This window comes from Saccoglossus kowalevskii, chromosome 18 (assembly GCF_978046115.1).
Source record: "Saccoglossus kowalevskii chromosome 18, keSacKowa6.1, whole genome shotgun sequence".
NCBI lineage: Eukaryota > Metazoa > Hemichordata > Enteropneusta > Harrimaniidae > Saccoglossus > Saccoglossus kowalevskii.
In genome coordinates this window covers 27,613,498-27,638,524 of record NC_140658.1, presented here as the reverse complement: position 1 = coordinate 27,638,524, position 25,027 = coordinate 27,613,498, and the positions used below count along the sequence as shown (strand labels likewise).

Below are 25,027 nucleotides of genomic sequence, written 5' to 3'. Positions count from 1 at the left end.
GCGATTGGCTGATACCACTTATACGTCACTTTTTTTCGTCGAAGTTGGTCGCTGATTGGTCATTTGAATGCGTGGGTCATTTGTAAAGCAAAGGGTTCAATGTGAACATCGTTGGCACGAGTTCTTGCACATTTTCACTGCGATTTTAACAGGTAAGATTATCCATCATTTTGTCGTGAGAATTTTTCTATATTAACTAACTAACTGGAGGTTATGTTTGTATCGAATAAAATGCAGTTAATCTTCGACAGTACGTCGTCTAATTTTTCTCAAAACCTACGATTTGAAAAAGCCTGTGGGCTGAATAATTTTTGGCTCCAGATTCTATTTTCGAACGCTTGTACACTTTTAGAGAGAATATATTTTTCTATTTTATTTTCGTCGGTAGGGTAGTGAATGTTTTTTTTTTTAAGTTTCCGTTTCCGATCAGTTTCAATGAACGTTTCGTCCAATTACTGTTGCAACACAGTCCCTCAACACATCATTTTCTTCAGATACAGCACTAAGTGCTTTCTTTTGATGGTCAATAAGCTCGTTCAGAGAAAAAACTAGCAACACGTTTCAGGGATCTCGCCAGCCCAACGTGAGTGCAGGTCGGTCTTGAATATTAATGACTATATGAATATTAATTAGCAATGAATATTAACGAGTTCGGTTGCAGTGCAAATATTTTTGGAATTAATTTAGAAGAGTTTGAATTTAAAAATTAAATATATTCGAAATGTGAATGCTGCAGACTAAAAAACAGAAACAAATATATTATTGTTGCAATATTAATGTCTATTGTAAAAAGTTAAATAAAACGCATTTGAAACGTTTCAGCCAGGAATATTTTCAAGATCTTATTTACTCCAAATACATTCTCCTTCAAAAAAAATTGAACACGTAATTATTTAGAGTATTGTTGTAATTTATTTTTCGTACCATCAATTTCTAAAACGTATATATTCACAGTAATGAACAAACAAATAAAACTTCTGAACTTTCATAGTTATGACGTGACATAACTTACTTCGCGATGTTATACACCGATTATACCAATAATTCCTCTTACTCAGTCATAATGCCAAGCAAAAAATGTTACTTCGTTTTTTTGATAAGAAATAAAAGTAAAATTTGACTTAGTTTTATCGGGAGTGGATATTTTTGATTACTCGATCGCTTCGGTGAAAAACAAAGCCCGTCGTGATGTTTGTGACATATTAGTTGACCAGCATGTGTCCTTTGACCCAATGGGTCAATAATTCCATTAACCAAACAGAATGCCGCATGGTAATGCCGGTAGAATCCGAAGTCTTCCGAATCATAAAAATTACATTGTGGAAGTGAAGCGATGTCGTAGCACGATGTGTTGACATCGATTTCAGTTGAAAACTGCACGATGGTTATCGAAAGAGGTGATTAGCAATTTTTAAAAGGTAAAATAGGTCTAAAAAGTTTTTACATGAATCGCGATAACAGTTCAAATGTATTTTACCAAATCACGCAATAACATGTTGTTTTTTTTCTTGGGTAGCGTAAACTGTCAGATCGTGATCTCCACTTTGACCATGTTATATCAGGGTGAAATTGATTTTGAAAGAATTTTAGCTTTCAATCTTAAAGACTGTGTGTGTCTATCGCAGAAAGTATTTACTTACAAAGAGATGCTAGTTTCACAAAATTGATTAGTCGCTACGTATTGTGCGACTAGGTTATTGTTTACAAATTATAATCCACGACTGACAGGATGCATGTCGGTCGGTACATAATCATAACAATCGAACAATAGTCCTGGTCGAAAGCATTTCCGCGGTGGTTGCTAATTTTGAGTGCCGGTCCGGGCCGACCACCGTGACGAGATCCCTGACGTTTATTTGATTCCGCCATTTTAATTTTACCAAGTAATGTGTAGTTTCTTTTGTGAGTTCTGATTGGGTGATGTAAATGAGCTGAAGTGAATCCTATAATCGTTTGAGGGCGTGCAACATACAGTAAATGGTGGTGAAATCTGCCAAGGGTTAATGTTGGCCAAATAATTGGTCCATGACTGGCGAAGATAGTTTTAGCGGTACTGACAAACTTTTAAAAAAATAACTAGTAAAGACAGAAAATTGTAAACGCGCAGGTACTAAGGAATCATCCACCAAACGCCGCCATTTTTATTTTATTTTATTTTACGCGAGAGAATAGTTTGTTTTTAGGGCAAAGTAGTTGATTTCATCAACAATTGGACTCCGAACTAGGAGTGCTGGATATGTGTTACAGCGAGCGCAAGATATTTACATACACCTAACTCCTGCACCCGGTAGGTAATTCAGTGTTCTCCCCAGGCTCAGAGGCAAGCATGGCGGACTAATTTGCATACTAATTTGCATATTTTTCAGGATTCACTCTCACAAAAACAAACATAAAAGAGAGTATTAAAATGTATGAGAGACTTTATTTAAATTACATAATGCTTTACATAATATACCATAATTTGACAAGATCGTCATTTAAAGTTAAAAGTTAGTCTAAACTAATCCTCCTTGACTTTGCTGTGCTCCAAACATTGGCTGCCTTACTGTAGTTAAACTCGTCATAGACGTGCACGGGACTTTATTCCATAAAGAAGACCCACTTTTTGCAATCATGTTGTGCTTTGAGCATAAACTGCACAACATTCCTAGTGGGGAAAAATGAAAAATAAAAAAAAAACACAATGAGGATTGAGGTTCAAATAAATGTAAATATAACGATTGAATCAGTGTTCTCCCCAGACTTCCTGTCAAGCATCACGACCAATTTGCATAACAATGCATCTAATTTGCATAATTTTTATTTGCATATAGTAATCAGTTTTTCCCAACAAATATTGTCAATCTACAATTAAAGACAAGATATTTTTATATCTGATAAATTTTATATCATTTTACTGCATTGTATTTTATGTTTTTGTATCAAGTCAAATAAAGTTTGAAATGGAACATCATAAAAAGGAAAAAAAATTGAAAAACTTGTGTTATTGCCAGTCAGTGAATATACTGTTATCCATGGATGTAACTGGTTCATCTTTGTGTATAAGTTTTTAGAGCCCATGTCAATGTCGGTTCATATAAACGTCGGGGAATACATTTTTTGGTTAAATTTATAAAGTCGGCAAGATATCGAAATATGTTGAAATTAATAAATCAATAATTAAAAAAAAATTCTACAATGGCAGTTCGGCGATTTTTCATTGCAATATACCTTGTGAGTACAACGCTACGATCACCGTAACATTGTCAGCTGGCGGCATTGCGTTGGACGGGTATTCACCGCTGCTATTGCGATCATCGGTATCTGACTTTTTGGTGTGAAATACACAAATTGTTTATTAAAACGATTCATTGACGATTATCATAGGCATTACATCAAAATTGCCAACGAGATGTTTTTAAACATTGTGGAAAATCATGCATTCTACGCCGCCATCTTTGTTACCTCGGTCAGAATCCCTGGTAACCCAGTATGCACCGGTCACAATGTTGCAACGTGCATTATGTCGTCTTAGGGCGGCGTTTTTCTGTACTAAGGCACCCTATGAATGGGTATTTCCAGAGGTCAGAGTTTGTTTTTTCTCGACCCGTCTCGTCTGCTGTTGAATTATTCATACTTTTCTTTCCAATGCGACATAATTTCACTTGTTTTTTTTTTTAATTTTGGGGTAATTAATGTCACCAGTGATTGAGTGATAACAAATCAGAGTGCAGCAAAAATAGGGTTGATCTTCCCGACGTACGCAGTGACTTGTTTTGTCACATTGTTGCCGTTGCGTGCAATGGGCAAATTATTGCTACTCTAGTTAATTTTTTTTTTGATTTGGAGGCTCTGCACCTTTGAAAGACTTCGCAACATATTGCAGACTTCCGTTTTTATCACTGTCTTTGTATGGCTAACAAAAGCGGGATTACTTAAATCGATCAATACATGTTATTGTTTTAAATACGTGCAAGACGAGACTGACACTTGTAAACAAAAACATAAGCATCACGGGCGAGTGACCAAGCATCACGACCGAGTGTCCAAGCGTCACGGTACCGTGTTGCTTCAGAGGCCTGGGGAGAACACTGGATTGAATTGTCGCGATCGGGAACCCAGTGCCGTATGGATAGCATATCGTCTGCAAAACATGTTGTTTACATGTTGGTTTTGTCAGGTCAACGACAAGGACTCGGGGAATTTTGAGGAAAAAAAACATGAGGTCACTATTCAATTAAAATTAAAACGTAACGATAGAATTATGTATAGAAATCGGGATTCCATCGATCATACATGTAGCTCGTGACGATAGCAGCTGTCGTTCGCAAGACGTTGAGTGGCCGCCATCTTGGAAATACCCACACAGGTCAACATGTGACCGGAAGAATACAAAAATTTGGTTTTTTTTTTTGCTTGGACAAATTATAACATGCGCGTACCCATTAATCTATGAAGATATCCATAAATAATCTAAAAAAAAGTTGACAGTAACGAGTGATGTTTTTTTTTCATGCCGTGTCGATACCAGGCTCGCGTCTAAGATGTTGATTGAAATCTGTGTAGGCCTACATTTTGTACCATGTTCGGTGTTATTACGATCGGCAAAACAAACACCTACTGGCATTTTATTTCTAAAATTACGAAATCTTACCTGAACAATCTGAAGTTGACCTTAACCAGGGAAATGTCTTCTTCCACGACTCATCAAAACCAGCCTCACGCCGTTTCTGTGTTTCTACACGCTTCCGTTTCTGTGCTGTGCTGGCGGTGATTGTACGTTTTAACCGGGTGGCATCACCTTTTTTTCCTTTACATGTTTTGTCATATAGCATCCCAGTGGATGTAAACAATGCATCCTATTAGCATGGCGGTGAAGTTGTAAGCATGGCGGTCCGAGCCCAAGCATGGCGGCCGGGTCGCCAAGCATGGCGGTGCGATCGGCAAATTAGTCTGGGGAGAACACTGATATTTCCGAGGCTGGTGAGACTGTCAAAACGTGTTCTGTATTTACGTGTCCCTACATGTAAGTTGAATTTAGTGGGACCATGCAAATCGGACTGTTAATTACCTTTATATACATTAGTTTTTAGAATTGCTGTCAAATCGAGGATTTCATTTGAATGAAAATATGGCTAATGTAAATTGTATTCACAACGTCCACCTGCACGGTCTTGTACCATTCGGACATTCCTCCCTTCCCCCCAACCTAATGTATGTCACATGGTTGCACGATATAGAAAGCTTTGTTACAAACGACTGCCAAAAAAACGCTTATCCCAATTTGAATTTGATTTGCATTTCTGATGTATTCATCTTCGGCATTATTTTTGCTGATATATGTTGCAGTGACACGAGGGTATAACACCTGCTCCTCCACAATACTCAACAGTGGTAACAACACTATTGCCAAGCTTGATTGTCCCAAGGCCAGTAATATTCTTTATGGACATGATATGGCTTTTGTGGCCCGAGGTAGTGTGGCAGAAGCACCCGAGCTTGTGAGTGCGCTTAAGCCGCACGACCAAGGGCAGTAAAAGCTATATCCAGTTCATAAATCTGTTATCATATACCTTATAGGTGTAATTACAATTTTAGCACGGTGTGACCTCAAACACAAGACGTAATTTAGCATGACGCATTTTGTTTTGAATGATGAAAGCCAGGCGTCCATAGTGGTGCGCGTCTTAGCAACACGGAACGTTTTGTGACGTAGCTCTACCTTCAAGATTTTGATAGCTTGGCTAAGCATGTTGATAAAAGAAACAATCTGAATGGCTGTTGATATTCTGATAGTTTTAGTCACATAGTTTTAATGAAATACTTCAAGGTGATAGTGGAATGCTTTTCCGGTACATTCACCTTGAAAATTCAAAATGTATTTATTGAGAAAAAATATTCAAACATGCTAAAAAGTACTGTTACCTTCAACGCTTGCATGATACATATTCACTTGCATTTCCATAGTAACAGATATATTGTTTTTTTTTAGGCAGTGTAAACTCCGTGGTACGTGTAAGTAGAATGATTATGGATTATTTTGGGCTTGATACAGAATTATTTATTCAGGTGAGAAAATAAATGGTATTTTACTTGTTTACATCAGTTGAAAACGTTGTTCTCAACTTGATCTAAGTGTCTATGGTGTAGTAACAATTGTCTTCTATTTATACAGGATTGGGTTCCTGAAGCGTTAATGAAAAAACGTTCAATAGTCAGAGTAATCGGGACGATTCTTCCGCTAAAACCATGTAAAAGAGCTTACTTTAAGGTGAGTGTACCTTATCTACATATTTTGAAATTAGATAGAAGTTTTCCCAGGCATGTTTGATGGTTGCCACGTTAGTGATTGTACTCTCAAAAGAAATGACAGCAAATTTTACAACTGGCCGTCTGGGGTCTGTTTGCATCAGTTGGAATACACATGCTTGTATGTTATCTCCAGAATTATGTTACAAAGGTGCAAACTGATATCAAAAGTATATAAATGATAGTTTGTCAATATTCAATTTGACTCTATGAATGTAAAAACACATTTTATGAAAAGTTTGCGAGGCAACATGGATGACTACAATACAGAATCAATATGGTCAGAGCAAAACTGAAGTTGGTATAGTCAAATAACTATCTACCACAACATTTTTTAATAGAAGTGATTAAAAAGAAAATGGCTGCCCTCCCCATGAAAAGTGGTGAAGTCAGGGTGTGGCTTCTATTGAAGCATTGTCTAAAATCTCAGTGTCTGCATGCGAAATATGCAAATGAGTTAATGATATGCTATTGAGATGCATGCAAATTCCAAACCGCAACAATGTATCAAGTTTTTACTTTAAATCATGGAGCTAAAAATGTTTAAATCAAGGACAATTTTCAGTGATATTCAATAAATATATACTCAAGATACAAACCATTCAATAAATACTATATAACATACAAACACATACACATGGTAGCGGTATAACTTTTTGGAGGATGTGATGGCCCTGAAAAGGGCCGTTTGGTTTGTATGTGGAGAACAACACTTATTGTCGCTATAAAATATCTCAGCGATCTCTTCTCCGGATTGCCTTGTCGTCTGCCTCGAGATCTTCCTACACCATGTCCTCACTGCCATCAAGTGAGTTAGATATGCCCGTCTTCTTGAATGAATTGATGACAGTTTGGGGCAGAACTTTGTTCCACGACGAGACGACCCACTCAAGTACAGTCTTCTTTGCAGGGGCCTTTCTTTTACCATCCGGTGTGAACAGTGCTTCGCCGTCTTCATCCAATTATCCCACTCAGCGTGCATATAGTCTTTGAGAAGTTATGTCAATATTCCTGGAATCATTGCAATGTCCACATTCCGAGAATACAATTTCTCTTTGACAGCGGGTGTACACTACAGGAGTCCCATATCAGTAGCCGCCTAGAGTCATTGTTCCTTCTCGGAAATGCATTTCTAATCCACGGTAAACAAACTGAAATGAAGAATAAAACTACAGGCAAAACATGGAAATAAAAAAAAATACCGTTAAATCTGTGGAATGAATGAAACTAGATAGCAAATAATGATGCGAAAAACAAAAGAAAAACTTAATCACAACGTTTACAAGGTGGCAGCCATCTTGAATGACGCATGCTTTTGGCATGACGTGACTCGTTCTGATCATGCATAATATTTACTGGGAACCACAGAAAACAGATTTAAAAGAAGAATAAAAATATTTTATGTGGAAAACACAGCGGTGGTCATCTTGAATCTTATTGATCACATTTTTAAAGACAACTTTTTTAAATTAAAAAAAAAATACTTAAGAGATTCACTGATGTATCCCTTTTCTTGAACTTCTACTGTTATCTCGACCAGCAATGGCATTTCCATTTTTCCAATGTCCATCAAACCACTGCATAAGGTTGTCGTTCAGCGTGGTACACTTGTTTTTGTTTTTTTTGTAGGATTTTGTGAAAAATAAACCTTTTAATTGTGATTACAGATTACATTGAATGAGTCAGTTCAGTCAATAGCACAGAAACGAGACTGGAAACCTGTGTTTTTTGATGAAGACAGTGATCCATTAGTTGTTCCATCATTGGTTGATTTGAAGTGGATAGTCAATGAGAGTCCAGATAAAAGAATCAGGGGACGGTAAGTATGTTGTCTACATATATAACCAAACTTGAAGAAAAGTGTCACATGTTTTGTTAGAGGTCAAAGTTCATGCATGCAGCTGTACCTTCTATGTATATACATCCCTTCAAATTGTGAATATTTTAAAATTAAAAAAAATATCTAGTTTGCCATTTGACAACCTGAAAATATGACTGTCTAAACATAAGCCAGTGATAAAAGTAATATTTACAGAATATCAACCTCACAACCTGCCACAATACTGTAGAATACTTTATTTTCGCTTGGAATTTATTTTCGCTGAAGGGATGATTCCATGAAAATAAAATCCAGCGAATATACTTTTTTTCCTATATTTCACATTAAACTCACCAAAAATCAGTGAAAATAAATTCCATACAAAACGCCCAAAAAGTTATTTCAGCGAAAATAAAGTATTCCACAGTATTTAAAGTTATCAGGACAGGAAAATGTACAAGTACATAGGACTGGCAGGATAAGGGGTAAATCATTTTGGAGTATAATATATAATCTATTTTACATAAACTGTTGTAGAATACTTTATTTTTCGCTTGGAATTTATTTTCGCTGAAGGGATGATTCCATGAAAATAAAATCCAGTGAATATACCGTAAAAACCCTCAAATAAGAGCCACTTTGTAACACTTTCATTTCTGGGTGGTGCTTATTTGAGGTAACATTTTGACAACTTTGTAGCCAGTGGCTCTTAAACCAGGGTGATCAAACTTTTTCATTGTGAAATGGGGAAGGGATAATTGCAATTAATTTATTCTGTAAAAAATACTGTTATGGGAATAACAAATGTCAAATAAATAAGAACGGCTGCTCGCTGACCGTGCTGCTTAGCGTACACGACGATTCGACGTTTCACCGACAATGTGTAGCGACGCCTGAAGTCATGTTTCACTGACAATGCGTAGCGATGCCTGAAGTCGGATTTGGTAGCACTCTCAGGGTCTGACCCACACTTGTACTTCCGTTGTACAATTGTTTACCAAGTCTGGTACGGCAAACTCCAATTTTTTTCTTGAAAACTGGGAATAACTTGCGTGGCTGTGGCTGGCGTGGTGGTTGATTTGGTGACGATATAAAATAGTTTCGATAGAATTTATCTGACCAGCAGCGACAGGAGCATGGAACGAATGAAAAAAATGATGCCCAATCATTTGTATTTATGGCAAAAACAATAAAGAAAAACACGTTTTTCTATAGATTTTTACAGCTTGGGTACTTGGGCATTGTTTTAATTGCGCTAGACGTCTGAAAGTACAGCTTTGGTTTATATATTTCCTGTTTCATAATCAAGCCAGCTTATAATGATATGTTAATGATATTTACGTACTTCACTGTCCAGGCAAACGGGGTCAAACTATAGCCCCACCCCTATATAACCAAATACGAAACGATACCGAGAAAGTAACAATTACATGTATTGCAAATAATTTCCTGTGACCAATCGGAGAGACTAAATCATTTACGAAAGCCCAGGCCTGTTACAAGGCATTTTCTAATTGGTACAAGTCCAGATTATTTTCAATTCTCACAAATAGCTAATTTAAATATTTGGGTCAGGCGGGTCACGTCGACTTCGCTTTGCTGTAAGACAAGTTGATCGCGCAAGTTTGTGGAACTAATCCATTCGACTTCAATTTTGATTATTTTCGGCAAGAGAGTCCTCTCCAAACTAATGCCAGTTATTTTGTCACTTCCCTGAACATTTTGTCTCGAATCACCCCAAAACGAACGTCTCAAATGAAATGCCAAAAATAACCCAAAATCACGATCAGCGAGAGTGGGCTGCGTAATCATTACATTCTCACAGTCGGAGCTAAGTCACGATCCCTCAAACGTTGCCAGGACCGGATTAACACCTCTGTTTCCCCCCACGCTAACCAAATTTCCCCCACGCTAAGGAAAAAATCTTTTGTTTTCTATTGACTTCCTGTTCCGGTTCGTCTGTGTATTTTCTATACCTCCGATTTTCCGATAAAGGCGTTCTAAAATCGTGACGTTTTTTACTTGGTTATAAAGACAACATTGGCAATGAATATCTCAACGTGTCCTTCGGTGTTTCCGCAAAAAACATAGTTACTACTAAATAGTTTGTGAATTGGTCGATTGTGTGTCAGAAATTTAAAATAGACAAGTTGACAGTCACATTCACGCTCTCAGTGTATTTCTTTCGTCTGTCATTCTTCCGTTCTCAATTATACTGGACATCAGGCAAGCTATGGGGATAATCTTTATTTGTCTCACACCTTCTGTGGGGCAATAAACAATGCAGGGTGGAAGTGAGGCACGACAAGCTTGTGTCTGCCTGATTGTAAACAACCGGGCGGCTGGCGCTTATTTCTGGTTTCTTATTGACAAAACCACTCAAATCTTGGTGGCTCTTAATGGAGGGTCAAATGTAACAAATTTTCACTGAGTGGCTCTTAATTGAGGGTGGCGCTTATTTGCGGATTTTTACGGTACTTTTTTTCCTATATTTCACATTAAACTCATAAAAAATCAGTGAAAAAAAAAATTCCATAAAAAATGCCCAAAACACCTTTTCAGCGAAAATAAAGTAGTCCACAGTATATATGTGAATTGCAGGAATTAATTTGAGATTTCCATGTACTGTCATTTACATACTAGTTATTATCAGTAGTACAAATGTATGATTCTAGTAATTACCATTTCAAATGATTTTCAATCTGATTCAGCAGTGACCATGTGACATTTTGTGTTACATTGTGCAGTACAAGTCATACACACTGCACAATGTTTCGGGTAGAGAGGCAAATACAAAATGCTGTAAACTATCATCATACTGTAGAAGTGTCTGCTGTCCTGTGTGATGTGTATTTTCAGTTAATAAAATTATAAAAAATGGTAAATTTGATATTTATATTTAGAGGTTGAATTGCTTATCTTGACATGTTACACCCAACTCATCAAAGGGTATTGAATATTGTTTCATTAATGATAACCATTTGCTTCCATTTCTCTGACAGATCTGAAATCCGACCGATCAAGTCAAAGCGAAGCAAACGGAAACGCAGACCCAGACCCAGTAATATCATCCTCCCAGCATTAGCAAGCACGCCAATACCCGAACACGACATGCATGTGGTCACTAATTGTTCAATAAACAGCAGTCCGGCTTTGGACGAATCTGCTATTAATTTGTCTTCTTCTACAAGCGTCAATGTATCTTCCGTCAGTTCTGATCCAGGTGCACTACAGAAGATCAACGTTTTGGAGGAGGAGTTGGCAAAACTACGAGCTCAAATTGCACTTATTATAACTGTACAGGCACAGCAACCAGGTAAAAGATTATTATGACAATTATTACCTGCGACTGAAGTGTATAGGAAGATTATTAGTCCCCGTTCGAACGCAGTCCGAAAACAGGGACTTATGTTTTGACCACCGTGTGTGCGTGCATGTGTGCGTGGACCAATCACAATCAAACTTCACACATACATCATACATGATAATATACATATGCACGTCAATTTGTTTCACGATCTGATTCAAGATGGCCGAATGACGGCCATTTTTGTGCTAAAAATCATCAAAATCAAGCATTTCCCAGCTGTTTACAGATGGATTTTGTTCAAACCTTGTTTATACGTTGGACATTATAGGACCTTGATGCACATCATTTTGTTTTACAATCTGATTCAAGATGGCCGACTGGTGGCCATTTTGTTTTTCAATAAATGTGGTTCTCGTGCCATATCTCTGACTTGCTTTCACTGATTATGTTCAAATTTTAAATATTCATTATACATCATGTCATAACTAGACAGATATATTGGTTTGACGATCCTATTCAAAATGGCCAAATGGTGGCCATTTTTGTGCTAAAAAATCATCAAATATCTGGCATTTATGGATGGATTTCGTTCAAACTTGGTATATATATTAGACATTACAGGTTCCTGATGCACATCATTTATTTTTCAGATCGGATTCAAAATGGCTGTCTGGCGGCCATTTTGTTTCAATGAATGGGCTTCTAGACCTATATCTCCGACTTGTTTTGACTGATTATGTTCAAATTTTAAATATTCATTATACATCATGTCATAGATAAACAGATATATTGGTTCGACGATCCTATTCAAAATGGCCGAATGGTGGTCATTTTTGTGCTAAAAAATCATCAAATATCAAGCATTTCTGGCATTTATGGATCGATTTTGTTCAAACTTGGTACATACATTAGACATTACGGGTTCCTGATGCACATCATTTTATTTTTCAGATTGGATTCAAAATGGCTGACTGGCGGCCATTTTGTTTTAATGATTGGGCTTTTAGAGCCATGTCTCTTAAATGCTTTGACTGATTATGTTCAAATTTTATATATTCGTTATACATCATGTTATATATATACATGTATTCAAAATGGTTAATTTTGAATGCTGTTCCAGAGCAATATCTCTCAATATGGACAAGTACTTGTTTGACGATTAGATACAAATGTCAATCATTTTAATGTTAAAAAATCATATTTCTGACATGGTTATATTCCAGCTATATTACTATAAACAAAACTATATATCTTAAATTTGATAACTAACGGGGACTGTGACATGCATGGCTTGTTTATTATGGACTGGATACAGCTTTTGCGACCTGAGGTCGTGCGACGGAAGCACCCTATTCATTGACGATTATCTTAGAAATTACATCAAATTTGTCAACGAGATGTTTTTTTACATCGCGGAAATGCATGCACTCTGCCCCACTATCTGTGTTACCTTGATCAGAATTCCCCTAGTAACCCAGCATGCATTGGTCGCGCTGTCATATTCGGTTCTAAGGCACTCTATGAATGAGGTATTTCCAGAGGTCAGGGTTAGTCTTTCTCCTGCTGTCTCATCTGCAGTTAAATAATTTTTGCTTTGATTTATTAACAGTTTTCTTTCCAGTGCGACTTGATTTCACTTGTTTTTTTAAATATTTGGTAATTAGTGTCACCAGCGATTTTGTATTACACCCCTTTCACCCCTTGATTACACGAAGAACTGCAGTCAGATGTTGATAAGTCGTTACAATTGGTCAGGCAGTTTGTTTTGAAATTTACTTCGTCTGTTCAAAATGTTGGCAACAACCCGGTAATTATCAAAGGCGTGATTGACAGGTCAACAACAACAAAATTAAAATGTAGCAAAAGTTGTGCATTTCGATAGACACCACGGCGGCTCGGTACAAATAAACTGATTGGCCAATATCTTTAGCATTATTGCTAATTTGCATAACAGAACAAATATTCCCAGTTCGTTCCCACACATGCGGAAGGTAAGTTGCCAGTTGTGCCAGACAAATTCAAGATGATGGAAATTCGCGAGCCGGAGATGTTATTCAAAGTACATTATATGTACTATGGAAGTTTACGAATCACCCCAATTTACATCACTGAAACTCGGTTACACCAGATGCCTTTCGAAGATTTTGTTTTGTTTGCTAATCACCAGAGAAATCAAATACCTCGGTCGGATGGGAGCAACACGCATTTAAGTACTCGATGATGAAACCCAAAAGCTGGATTTACCACGGAATGACCGATTTAAACTTCTACTCACTGACAATATAGTGTGCTCAAAAAGTGGGACACTGAAATTACAAATACACGCGGTGGACGGGAAATCCCCAGCGATAAAGTCCTCTGAGACCAAAGAATACGTGAACACCGACAACGACACTTCGATGTCGCGAAAGCGTAGACTTGACTTTGTCACCGATTATTCCAACAGGGTAACACCCGCAAAAATTCCGACGTACAAAGCCCCATCGTTACAGGATCGGGAGAATGAATGAATTAACTGACAAGTTGGACACACTTTCACAAGTAAAGATCTCGGTTGAATGCGAATTGACTGACTTAAAGTCGCCACTCCCGCCGCTACCCCCGTTAGCTTTACCGGGATTAAACGTTGTTGAAGCAACGTGTGCACATTGCCACCATAGAGGACACAAGGAAGCAGGAAATCGAAAAAAGCAGTGTGTGTATATGAAGCTTGTCCAGGCTACATGTATTGTGGACGACTTGACAAGCACCACGTTTCCCAGGAAGAATGCTACCAGTTGCGATGTATCGCTTCACAATAGTGTGATCTGTTTTTTTCGAAACACCGCTCTGTCGACCGATCTCGGTATTTTATTTATTTATTAACACACAACATCCCCCGGAGGGGATGAAAAGGGTTACAAATCAGATATTAGTAAAAGAAAAACAACTACACAAAAAGTAAGGGAACAAAAAAGCATTAAAAAAAGATAAAAATTTGTATACAAGGAATGTGTTACTGGCTTAGTTTATGTAGGTGCTGCTGTCTTGTATTAAAACGTTTTTTTAAATATTGAATAAGACATTGCTCCCAAATAAAGCTGAACTACCCTCTCTCTTATTACAGCGGGTTTTTCCACACCTTGCTTATCCATTGCAACGACCTATAATAGTTGCCTGGATACTGACATGAAACTCAACTGACGGAACTTTTAAATTTTAGTAGCGTCGCCATGGTGTCTATCGAAATGAACAAGCCTTGCTACATTTTAATTTTGTTGTTGTTGACCTGTCAATCACGCCTTTGATAATTACCGGGTTGTTGCCAACATTTTGAACAGATGAAGTAAATTTCAAAACAACTGCCTGACCAATTGTAACGACTTATCAACATCTGACTGCAGTTCTTCGTGTAATTAAGGGGTGAAAGGGGTGTAAAAACTGCAAATAGTCGCAGTGAAGTAAAACGAAATAGATATTTCTGACGTACGCTGTGTTTGTAATTTGTGAGACTAGCTTTGATGCTGTTACGTGCAATGGGCAAATTATTACTACCCTAGCATTAGTTTTTGGTTTTTGAGGCTCTGCACCCTTGAAAGACTTCATAACTTCAATTTGTATCATTGTCTTTGTATGGCTAACAAAAGCAGGATTACCTTTCGATCAATACATGTTATTGTTTTAAATTTGTGCAAGACGAGACTGACACTTGTAAACTAAGCAATAAGCATCACAGGTGTGTGTCCAAGCGCCACTGTACCGTGATGCCTCAGGGAATAGTTGTCGAGCAGGTTCTAATGTAACTTGTAACTGCTAATTATAATTCATGACTCATTTTACTACATACATGTACATGTGGTAAAGTTTGCAATGCAAAAGTATTGATCAATTATATAATTTTTTTTTTAGCCACCCCAATGACTCCTTGTGGAATTCCTACATTGTCAGCCACCTGTATGGACACTCCACCATTGACACCACAGAGCGGAGTGGCAGCTCCACCGCCCCCACCTCCTCCACCACCACCACCACTTCCACTGACACAGTCACGCTTAGTACCAAAAAAGGTGAGTTGGTTTATCTTGAATATATATTTATTGTCATGGTACAGTGCAGTGACGTTTGTCTGCATCATATTGGTGTTCAAAATTGAGTGATATTACCTTACTTGACCACGTTAGTGCCCATGCCCGGCCAAGCGCAATTTTGATAATTTCGTGGTCATATTCGGCATAGCGTCCACCCCTTCAAAATGCAACCAATTTAAAACTTGGTCTTTGATAATTCCGTAGCGAATCTTGGTAATCGTTTTTATATGATACAGCGTAGATATCGATTCAACCTGTTCGTCAGTGGAGATAATGAAGAGAATTTTGACTTTGACTGTGTTCCAACAGATCTCTATATTTTTAATCTCGTAAATTCGCATGGTATGTAAAAGTCAATGATGCTGCAACTAATTTCGTAATTTGATTTTCCCTCAATGACGTAACATCCCCCTCAATTTGTCACATAATGAATTAAAATTTTCATTTGCACTCTTTTCTGAGAGGGGTGCTCGGGTAAGCGCCCACCCCTAAAAAAAATTTGATTTTCTGAGTCACCTACCAGAAAGTCCGTGGAAATAATAAATTTCATTTATTACTCGTAGGCTTAACTACAGATTACAGCCCCAATTGGAAACTATAGGGAATATACCCTGTTCACAAAGAACACCTTAGGGTAGCATTCCCTATGGGAAAAAAAACCTCTCCTAGGGGGCCACCCCACCCCACCCCGCGCGCGCACGTGCACACGGCGGCCACGCAAACGAGCCGTGATCCGATATTCCCTTTCGTTTACGCTGAACAACGGCAGCAATAATTTTACACTCCGTGGTTTTACAAGCAGACGAAAGACAGGTTACAGTTTTCTGACTGAGATTTTCTCGTGTGGTGATACTCATTACAGTAAAGGCTTTCCATTATTAGGAGGCCCTTTTTACCTGTTTTTAGTTGAATTGCCGGCTCAGTTTGCTTCCACCTGATTCTGAATTTTGGCGTGGTGAATTTACTGTTTCTTTTTTCTATCTCACTTCTTAATTTTTGCAGACTCTAATAGAATGCCTAAGTCTCAAAAAAAGTTGAATGTCCCGCCTCAGACGGAACGTAGGACATGCTCTTCCTGCTATACGCTTATGCTCGAGTGGGATCCCCATATGTGCTGTCACTCCTGCCTTAATTGCGTCCGGGACTCCGGGGTTTGCCTTGAGGGTATTTGTGATTAGTGGGACCATAAAATGTGGCTCATGTGCAAAGCAGGGTGGAAGGCGGAAGGCAAGCGATTGATGGCTTGTAGAGATCGCTGAAAGAAGGGGAAATCCCTTACTGCCGCTAGCTCCTGTGTGTTGGTTTGTAGGAGTGAGAAATCTTTTCCTACTACGCTTGGTGGTCACCGCGAGGCTCGCCTACATTCAACAGCCGAGAATTTGGGAGAGTTGTCATGATCTGACTCCCTGCTCGAGGTGGCGGGGTCCTGGAGTGCGACAAGACCGTCTGAACAGTTTACCGTTGAGGTAAGGCTGAGATATTGCCTGTACCCTTACCACCAGGGCTAGGGTCAGGTGTGTCCTTTTCTCCAAGTGATCTCTCCTTTAGAGGGTCAGTGGGGGGACAATTCACATCAGTGAGAAGGGGGCCCTCTCCCCGGAACGGACCGCCTTACATGTCCTTGTCCGTATTCCCCACACCCCCCTCAGGCTCGGGCTAACCAGGCATTGTTTCCTGCGTCTTCCCAAGCAGAGTGTCCTCTCTTATGACTCTGCGAGGGGAGGGGACTCCAGTGTTGGTACCCCTTGACAGGGTGGTATGCTACCCTCTTATGGGGGACAGCGACCACTTCCCCAACAGGAAGGGGGGCGAGCGCTCTGTCGTTTCTCGTCCCCACTTTGGCCGGGCAGTCACAGGATACCCAACCAACCGAAGCCCGGCTGTCCCTTACTAATATGCAGTTAAGGTCACAGCTTGTGAACCGTGCAGTGATGGCCGCGAGACTCTTGTTTCGCACAGGGCCGGTTGTAATCCAACATCCCCACCCCCCCGGATGGGGGAGTCGCCTTTGGACCTGTTTTCATTGGCACTCTCCTCTCCCACTGCCGGCGTGGAGACCACGCCTGCCGGCCAACTCTCCTGGGCACCTCGTGTGACCCAGGCTATGGAGGGGGCTTAGAAGGCGATGGAGGGGGAAAAGGACAAACAGCTTAACCCTGGTTTCGGAGCGGTTATGTCCAATGCCTTCCGTTGGGTCAATCGATACCCCATTTGCCAATCACCAGAACGCCAAGCTCCCAACGTACATGTCACTCCTCCCGGAGACGAGCGCATTTGCCACGGACACTATCGATCTCTTGAAGCCACATAGACGCTTGCGCATTTCCACCCTTCCATCTGGTGCCCCAAGTGTTTGAGAAGTTATGACTCGAGCCCACCTGTATTCTGACATTGGTGGCGCCCAGTTGGCCAGTGAAGGTCTGGTTCTCGTTGTTACTGGAACTTCTAGTCGAGTTGCCAGTGGAGCTGCCGGATCTTCCGGATCTGTTGTCCCAGCCGGACGGCGCTCCCAATGAGCCCCACATTGTTCCATCTTCATGCGTGAAGGCTGTCGACAAACTCTTGCAAGCGCAAGGCTTTTCTGCAGAGTTGTCCAAGTTCCTCGCTTTGGCACAGTCGGACGGCACCAGACGGTTGTACGAATCCAGATGGAAATTGTACTCCGATTGGTGTGATGGAAGGGAGATTGATCACCTCAGTCCCTCTATTAGCGAGGTAGACGAATTTTTTCCTTTATTTGTTTAATCAAGGGAAATCTATATCGACTATTCTTGGATATCGGTCGGTTTTATTCCCAGTTTTATCAGAATCTGCTGGACTGAAACTGGCTTTGAGTTCTATTATGAATCAACTGTTTAAGTCTTTCCGCTCGAAGAGGCCACGTGCCAAGGGACTAACGAATCCTTCCGACTGGGACTTGTCGTTTGTTCTGTCGGCGTTATGACACCCCCTTCGAGCCTATGGATAAGGCAGACATGAAGTATGTCACTATGAAAACAGTTTTTCTTTTGGCTCTGGCATCAGGTAGGCGGCGCTCAGAGATAGGGGCACTGTCCTTTAGTGACGGTTGTGCCTCCTTTATGAACTCGCAAGTTATTCTGAAGACTCGGCTAGGCTTACTTGCCAAGAATCAAATCCCAGGGCGCGACCCTGTGCCGATCGTCATTCCATGCCTCACTAACATGATGGGCAAGGAGCGCTGAGCTGGTAATGCGATCGCACCAAGGTGTCTAGGGGCAGTGAGAAGCGCATGTTTGTCTTTTATGGGCGGGGCAAACAGAGCCACCCTGCTTCGAATATCACCATTTCGCGGTGGATTATTTATACGGGCGGGGTAGCTAACTCATTGACTTTAATGTCTTTGGCCTCATTCGAGCAGGTGCTTTGAGCAGGGTTCTGGAGATCTCAGAATGTCTTCATTAATTATTACCTGAGAGACCTTCAAGCACTGTAGGAGGGCCTCTACAGGTTGGGTCCAGTTGTAACAGGTCAGACTGTGTTCATTGACCCTGCCCGCACCACCAAGGGGCCCTATGCGCGAAAGCGTTAGATATAGTGCTGAAACCAACCTCCTTTGCTTGACGCTACCAGTTTTCGTTCAGCACTATCGAACCCTAGCAATATACTGTTTTGATGCATTAAAATTGTTAGGAGCCTATTTGTTGTTCAGTTGACCGGCTTTAGTAGCCTCCCTAAATTGGGGGGTCCACCCTCGGGCACTTGGTCCCTGAAGAGTCACCTAATTGGTTTTATCCTGGGATTAGACTCTTTGTTGGTGAGTAGCTTTAGATTTCTCAGTTTTTGTTTTTGGACCTACCCTTTTGGGGTCGAAATATATATATATATATATCCAGCCGTCAGAACTTCCCCACCTCCGGTGAGCGTGCTACTCTGCCTACGAGCAATAAATGGAATTTATTATTTCCACGGACAGTCTGGTAGGTGATGTAGTAAACTATTAGGGTTGTACAAACCCGTTTGTTTACTTGATCATACCTACCAGAAAGTCAATGGAAAACCCGCCCACCTCCCCACAAGCTTCTGGCCGCCCGTTGTGGCAGCGGAAACGTTTTGTGGGAATATCGGATCATGCCTCGTTAGTGTGGCCACCACGCGCACGGGGTGGCCCCTTAGGAGAGGCCTTTTTTCCTATAGGGAATGCTACCCTAAGGTGTTCTTTGTGAACAGGGTATATTCCCTAATAGTTTCCGATTGGAATTTATTATTTCCACGGACTTTCTGGTAGGTATGATTAAGTAAACAAACGGGTTTGTACAACCCTAATAGTTGAGGACCCTGGATGCTAACGTGGTAGAGTATGGTACTGACAATTTAGCCATCTTCCAAAAAATACTAAGGTGAGCACTTTGCCGAATGTGACACTGAATATAAAAATTGCGCAAAAGTGGATGGGGCGCCTAATTTCAGCTAAAATAAACTATTTTACAATATGACACAGCATTCTGATTGGTTAATAGCAAACTTGAAAAACATCATTGTCGAAATTACCCATCGTATAATTTGCATGTAATCAAAAACATTTGTCAACAAAGATAATGATCTTGAGTCTGTTTTTCAACAGATCCTACTAATTGTTACACCATACATTCTGTTTGTATATAAATAATATTGTAATAAAATGTGCATATTTTTTCTGTTTCATCATTGTTAAACTGTTGTGAGAATCATTAATGATCATTATTGATTTTATTCATTCATTCCTAAAAAGACGTACTATATTCCAATCTGGCACATGGTTAACTAAAAAATTGTCATTTGGATATTTTTCAAGTGGAGTGATCAACCCCCCCCCCCCCCCCAATATAACGTCAACTTTACCTTGTCATTATTTGTAGAACAAAGCTTGCAATCCAGAGAAGAGGAGCAGACCTGCACCCAGTGTTCCCAGTATGGGTGATTTATTAAAAGGCCTGGGCTCTGTTAAGCTTAGATCTACTGCCAGGTAACACATATGTTAACAGATTTGAGATCATTACTATACATATGTCAGCATCCTCTAAGCAATGATATTGAAAACTTCTTACTTTAGTTATTCAATTTGGTGAAATAAATTCACTTTTACAGTTTTTGACTCCCATGTGCGAAGCACATAATGGGAGTCTTTGCAGTTAGTGCGTCTGTATGTATGTGTGTGTGTGTGTGTGTGTATGTGTGTCAGACTGTTCCACTGCTATCTCAAGAACCATACATCAGTTTTTAATGAAACTTGGTGCATAGATGCTCTGGGCCAATGCGCAGATTGGATTAGGTTTTGGTAAAAATCCATGCTCGTTAATTACCTAATTTGCATGATAATTAGCTAATTTTTAGCTGTTCTATGACTGTTCCACTGATATCTAAAGAACTACTCATTGGATTTTGATGAAACTTGGTACATAGATGCTCTGAACATATGCGCAGATTTGATTAGTTTTTGGTAAAAATCTGTGCATATTAATTACCTAATTTGCATGATAATTAGCTGGTTTTTACCTGTTCCATGATTGTTCCACTGATATCTAAACAACCACTCATTGGATTTTGATGAAACTTGGTACATAGATGCTCTGAACATATGCGCAGATTTGATTAGTTTTTGGTAAAAATCCGTGCATATTAATTACCTAATTTGCATGATAATTAGCTGATTTTTAGCTGTTCCATGATTGTTCCACTGATATCTAAATAACCACTCATTGGATTTTGATGAAACTTTGTACATACATGCTCTGAACAAATGCTAGGTTTTGATTAGTTTTTGGTAATTATCCGTGGATACTCATTACCTAATTTGCATAATGATTAGTCAATTTTCGGTTTTTCCACTGATCTCAAGTACTAATCATCACATTTCAATGAAACTTGGTACATAGATGTCATATGACACTGGACAGACCTGATAGTTTTTATGGTAATATCAGTACATATTAATCACCTAATTTGCATAATTAACCAACTTTCACACTGATATCTCGGGTACTAAACATCACATATCAATGAATGTACATGGATGCTGTAGAACAATAGATAGACCTGGATAATTGTGGGTTAAACTCTGTACATATTAATTACCTAATTTGCATAATTAACCAATTTTAAGCTTTCACATTGATATCTAAAGTACTAATTATTCCATTTCAATGAAACTTAGTACAAAGATGCTCTAGGACAATGTACAAACCTAATTAGTTTGGGGTAAAAATCTGTTCATATTAATTCCCTAATTAGCATAATAATTCATAATTTTTTGGTTCTAATCCATTTCAATTAAACTTGGTACATAGATTTTTTGTTACATTGCGCAGACCTCATTAGTTTTACACTCAAATCTGGTTCATATTAATTTTCTGATTTGCATAATTAGTTTTCAGCTAAGTAATTTCAAATTATATTTAATGTGTCTCCATTACTCTCAGCACATGGGAGTTCTTTCTAAGCTTTCTTTGATTATATTTTCTTTAAAACTCAGCAATCCAGTGAAGAGGAGCAGACCTGCACCCAGTGTTCCCAGTATGGGTGATGTATTAAAAGGCCTGGGCTCTGTTAAGCTTAGATCTACTGCCAGGTAACACATATGTTAACAGATTTGAGATCATTACTATACATATGTCAGCATCCTCTAAGCAATGATATTGAAAACTTCTTACTTTAGTTATTCAATTTGGTGAAATAAATTCACTTTTACAGTCTTTATACTTTCTTGAAAACTCAGCAGTCACCAAACTGAACGAACTTGATTTTTGGAATTCCATTTTGACACCCAACAAAATCTGTTTTCAAAAGTAACTCTGACAAAGTCTACATGGAAACTTGCATGTATATTACATCTGGTCTTGTCCACTTTCACTTACAAGGCTCATTTTGTGTGTGTAAGTGAATCAAAGTGAAACTTGATTACATGAGTACATCTTTTTGTAGTCTGATCATGGATGGTTGGAAGGATAGCTAACTTGCTTATGAATAAAATACACTTGGAGTGTTTTGTAATTTGAGTTACCTGGTATATTAGCCTGGAATCACATGAATCTGGTGTTGAGGCAACATGACCTGCAAGTTGCTGACTGTCTTATGTCCATTCAGTCCAAAATTAACAAAGATTGCAGAAAAATCTCTAACAAATTATGTACAAAAATATTGGTCCGAGTTAGTTTCAAAAATAGACCTCAATATTTCGTCACAGTCAAGTTATATCAATTTTGTTCAAAACAAAAGAATGGATTTCAAGTTAAATGTACAAAAATGTGATAAACTTGTGTGAGATTTTGAGACTTACCCGGTAGTAAATTGCTTGTTTCAAATAGTTGATTTCAAGAATGAACCATGCCTATAAGCATGCTTCACCAACTTGCGTAAAAATGTTGTCAGTGGTTTGTAAAATGCAAGTCTTTCTTGTCTTTTCTCCTGCAGGTCCCCTGGTGGCACACCACTCAGAAGGGCACCTAAACCAGCTGACAACAATGACCCAGCATCACTTATAGCACAGGCACTTCGAAAAAAGTTTGCTCATCGGCGTGCGATGGAAAGTCCTGATAAGGAAAACAGTGTAGGATCAACCCCATCTCCCAAATCAAGTCCAATGTTTTCAAAAAACAGTCCAATAAAGGTATGTATTGAAAAATAAATAAATATTTTCATCAAAATTTTGTTTTTCATGTTGTGTTAGGATGTTCATACTACACAGTGTTTGTAAACGGCACATAGATAGCTGGAAAATTAATTGATGGTTTACCAAAAGATTATTTTCATCCCAGTATAATAAATAAATGTATGTTATGTTACACACTGTCTTATGTTTCCTCATTTGATATCAGTTTTTCAGCGCTCAGTGTTACATGGATTGAAAAGTATAATAAAAAAAGCATCAAAAAACATGACAAAAATCAAATAACCCTGTCGGCCATTTTGAATACTGTATTTGTTCTTACTAATAGAAGTACGGTACACATGAGGAAAAATGTTTGAGAGAATGTGCAGTGTTTAATAAAATACAGTAAATATTTACAAAATACAAAAACAATGATCAAAACTGGTTCAATGACTTGATATTTTCCCAAACCTTTTGTACTGAATTTAAAAAAAAAATATCTGAGTAAAATTCATTGAATTGATGATTCATAAAAATTTCTGGCAGGTACTATGTGTTGTATTTATTAAAAAACAATTGTTTTTATAGAAACGCATCTTAATTTATTTCCTTCATCTTTTCTTGATAGTTTGGTCCGCATCTCTTGAAGCCAGTGTCTCATCATGCCTCCGATAGACAGCGTACAACACCACTCGCTGAAGTTAACATTTAGTGTACCTTTCCTGGTCATTACTGTCTTCTTTTACACTTGCGGACACCTGCTTTTTGTTTGTTCGTTATTTTAAAAAATATTTTGTTTTTTATTCTATTGTTAATGTCTCATACTGTGTTTCTTTATCTGTAAATAAAAAATTAAGGCTTTTTGAAAGATGGTTTGTGATGCAAATATCTAAAAAGCTGGCAAAAAATGCTTTTCTGTAGAAGCATGTGAAGACATGTCATTGTACGAATAGTTCAACGAGCAAGCTTATGATTGGGTAATGACATTGACTTTCCAGTAAAAATGACCACATGTCAAGCCAGAGGGTTTATTTTCAATGTTATGCACGCTATACGCTAGTTTTCAACCCTTTCAATAGAAATTTGACAAAACGTTTAATCTGAAACTGCCTGTATGGTTTAATATTTGACAAAATATGAAGATGTATACACTAAATTTTGGTCCGGGGGAAAAATATCCATTGGTCTAGTTATCTTATTAGCCCTGCAAATTATTCAAACATTGATCAGTATGTCCTCAGCCGATATGGTACACCAGTTACTCAGATTTGTGGTGACGCAACTTGTTATGTTAATAAATGACGAAGCAGAATTCGTATATTGATGTTGTGGTCTTCAAAAACATCTTAGTTACAAAATTTGTAATTTGGTAAATTCACACATCTGGGCCAAAAGTACTTGTAGTTTAGTCTCCTGTGCGTCTGAGGCTATATCTCGGCGTTACGTCCCCGGGGCAAGGTCTAGTTGTCAAATAGAACCAAGCCCCTGAAACTAACGTATGGTACGAGCCCCCACTAACGGTAATGGAAGAATGACACAATAAAATGCTACAAAATTAGATTTATTGTACTAGTCCAATCAGTAGTGACAGTAATAACAGTGAGCATATGCCAGGGTTAATAAATATTTATATTACAAATAATACCTAGTAGTTAATGACAGGTGGTCGTTTTCAATAATAATCACTACAAAAATATATTCAACTATGAGCATGTCTCTAAATCAGTGCCGGTTCGTTGGGTTAACAATTCGGCGAGAGTCTGCGGTCTTGACGAAGTGTATTGTACTCAGTTCGACGAGAAACGACGTTTTGATTAGCAAATAATAAGTATCTTCCGAATTCTTCAATTCACTCGTCAGCCAGTCATAAGACTCCACAAAGAAGAGCACAACCACGTTATCTCAACAACAAAACAGATCCGGCGTACAGCAAGGTCAGCAACCACGTGTGAGGACTC

At 38.7% G+C, this 25,027-nt stretch overlaps 1 protein-coding gene across 1 annotated transcript; it reads left to right on the top strand.

Moving 5' to 3' along the window:
• Positions 1–62: 62 nt before the first annotated feature.
• LOC100371528 (mitochondrial fission regulator 2-like) lies at positions 63–23,937 on the top strand. The gene is made up of 10 exons (XM_085493274.1): positions 63–152; positions 5,972–6,048; positions 6,155–6,250; positions 7,956–8,107; positions 11,110–11,423; positions 15,306–15,463; positions 20,341–20,447; positions 21,954–22,049; positions 22,892–23,087; positions 23,698–23,937. Exons 1-10 carry the CDS (start codon positions 68–70, stop codon positions 23,779–23,781), a joined length of 1,365 nt encoding a protein of 454 aa, XP_085349400.1. The 5' UTR covers positions 63–67; the 3' UTR covers positions 23,782–23,937.
• The last annotated feature ends 1,090 nt before the right edge of the window (positions 23,938–25,027 follow it).

Coding starts and splice junctions, on each gene's coding strand:
- LOC100371528 (XM_085493274.1), top strand. CDS start 68: ATGCGTGGGTCATTTGTAAAGCAAAGGGTTCAATGTGAACATCGTTGG. Junction 15,464..20,340: donor CACGCTTAGTACCAAAAAAG/GTGAGTTGGTTT, acceptor CATTATTTGTAG/AACAAAGCTTGCAATCCAGA. Junction 23,088..23,697: donor CAAAAAACAGTCCAATAAAG/GTATGTATTGAA, acceptor TTTTCTTGATAG/TTTGGTCCGCATCTCTTGAA.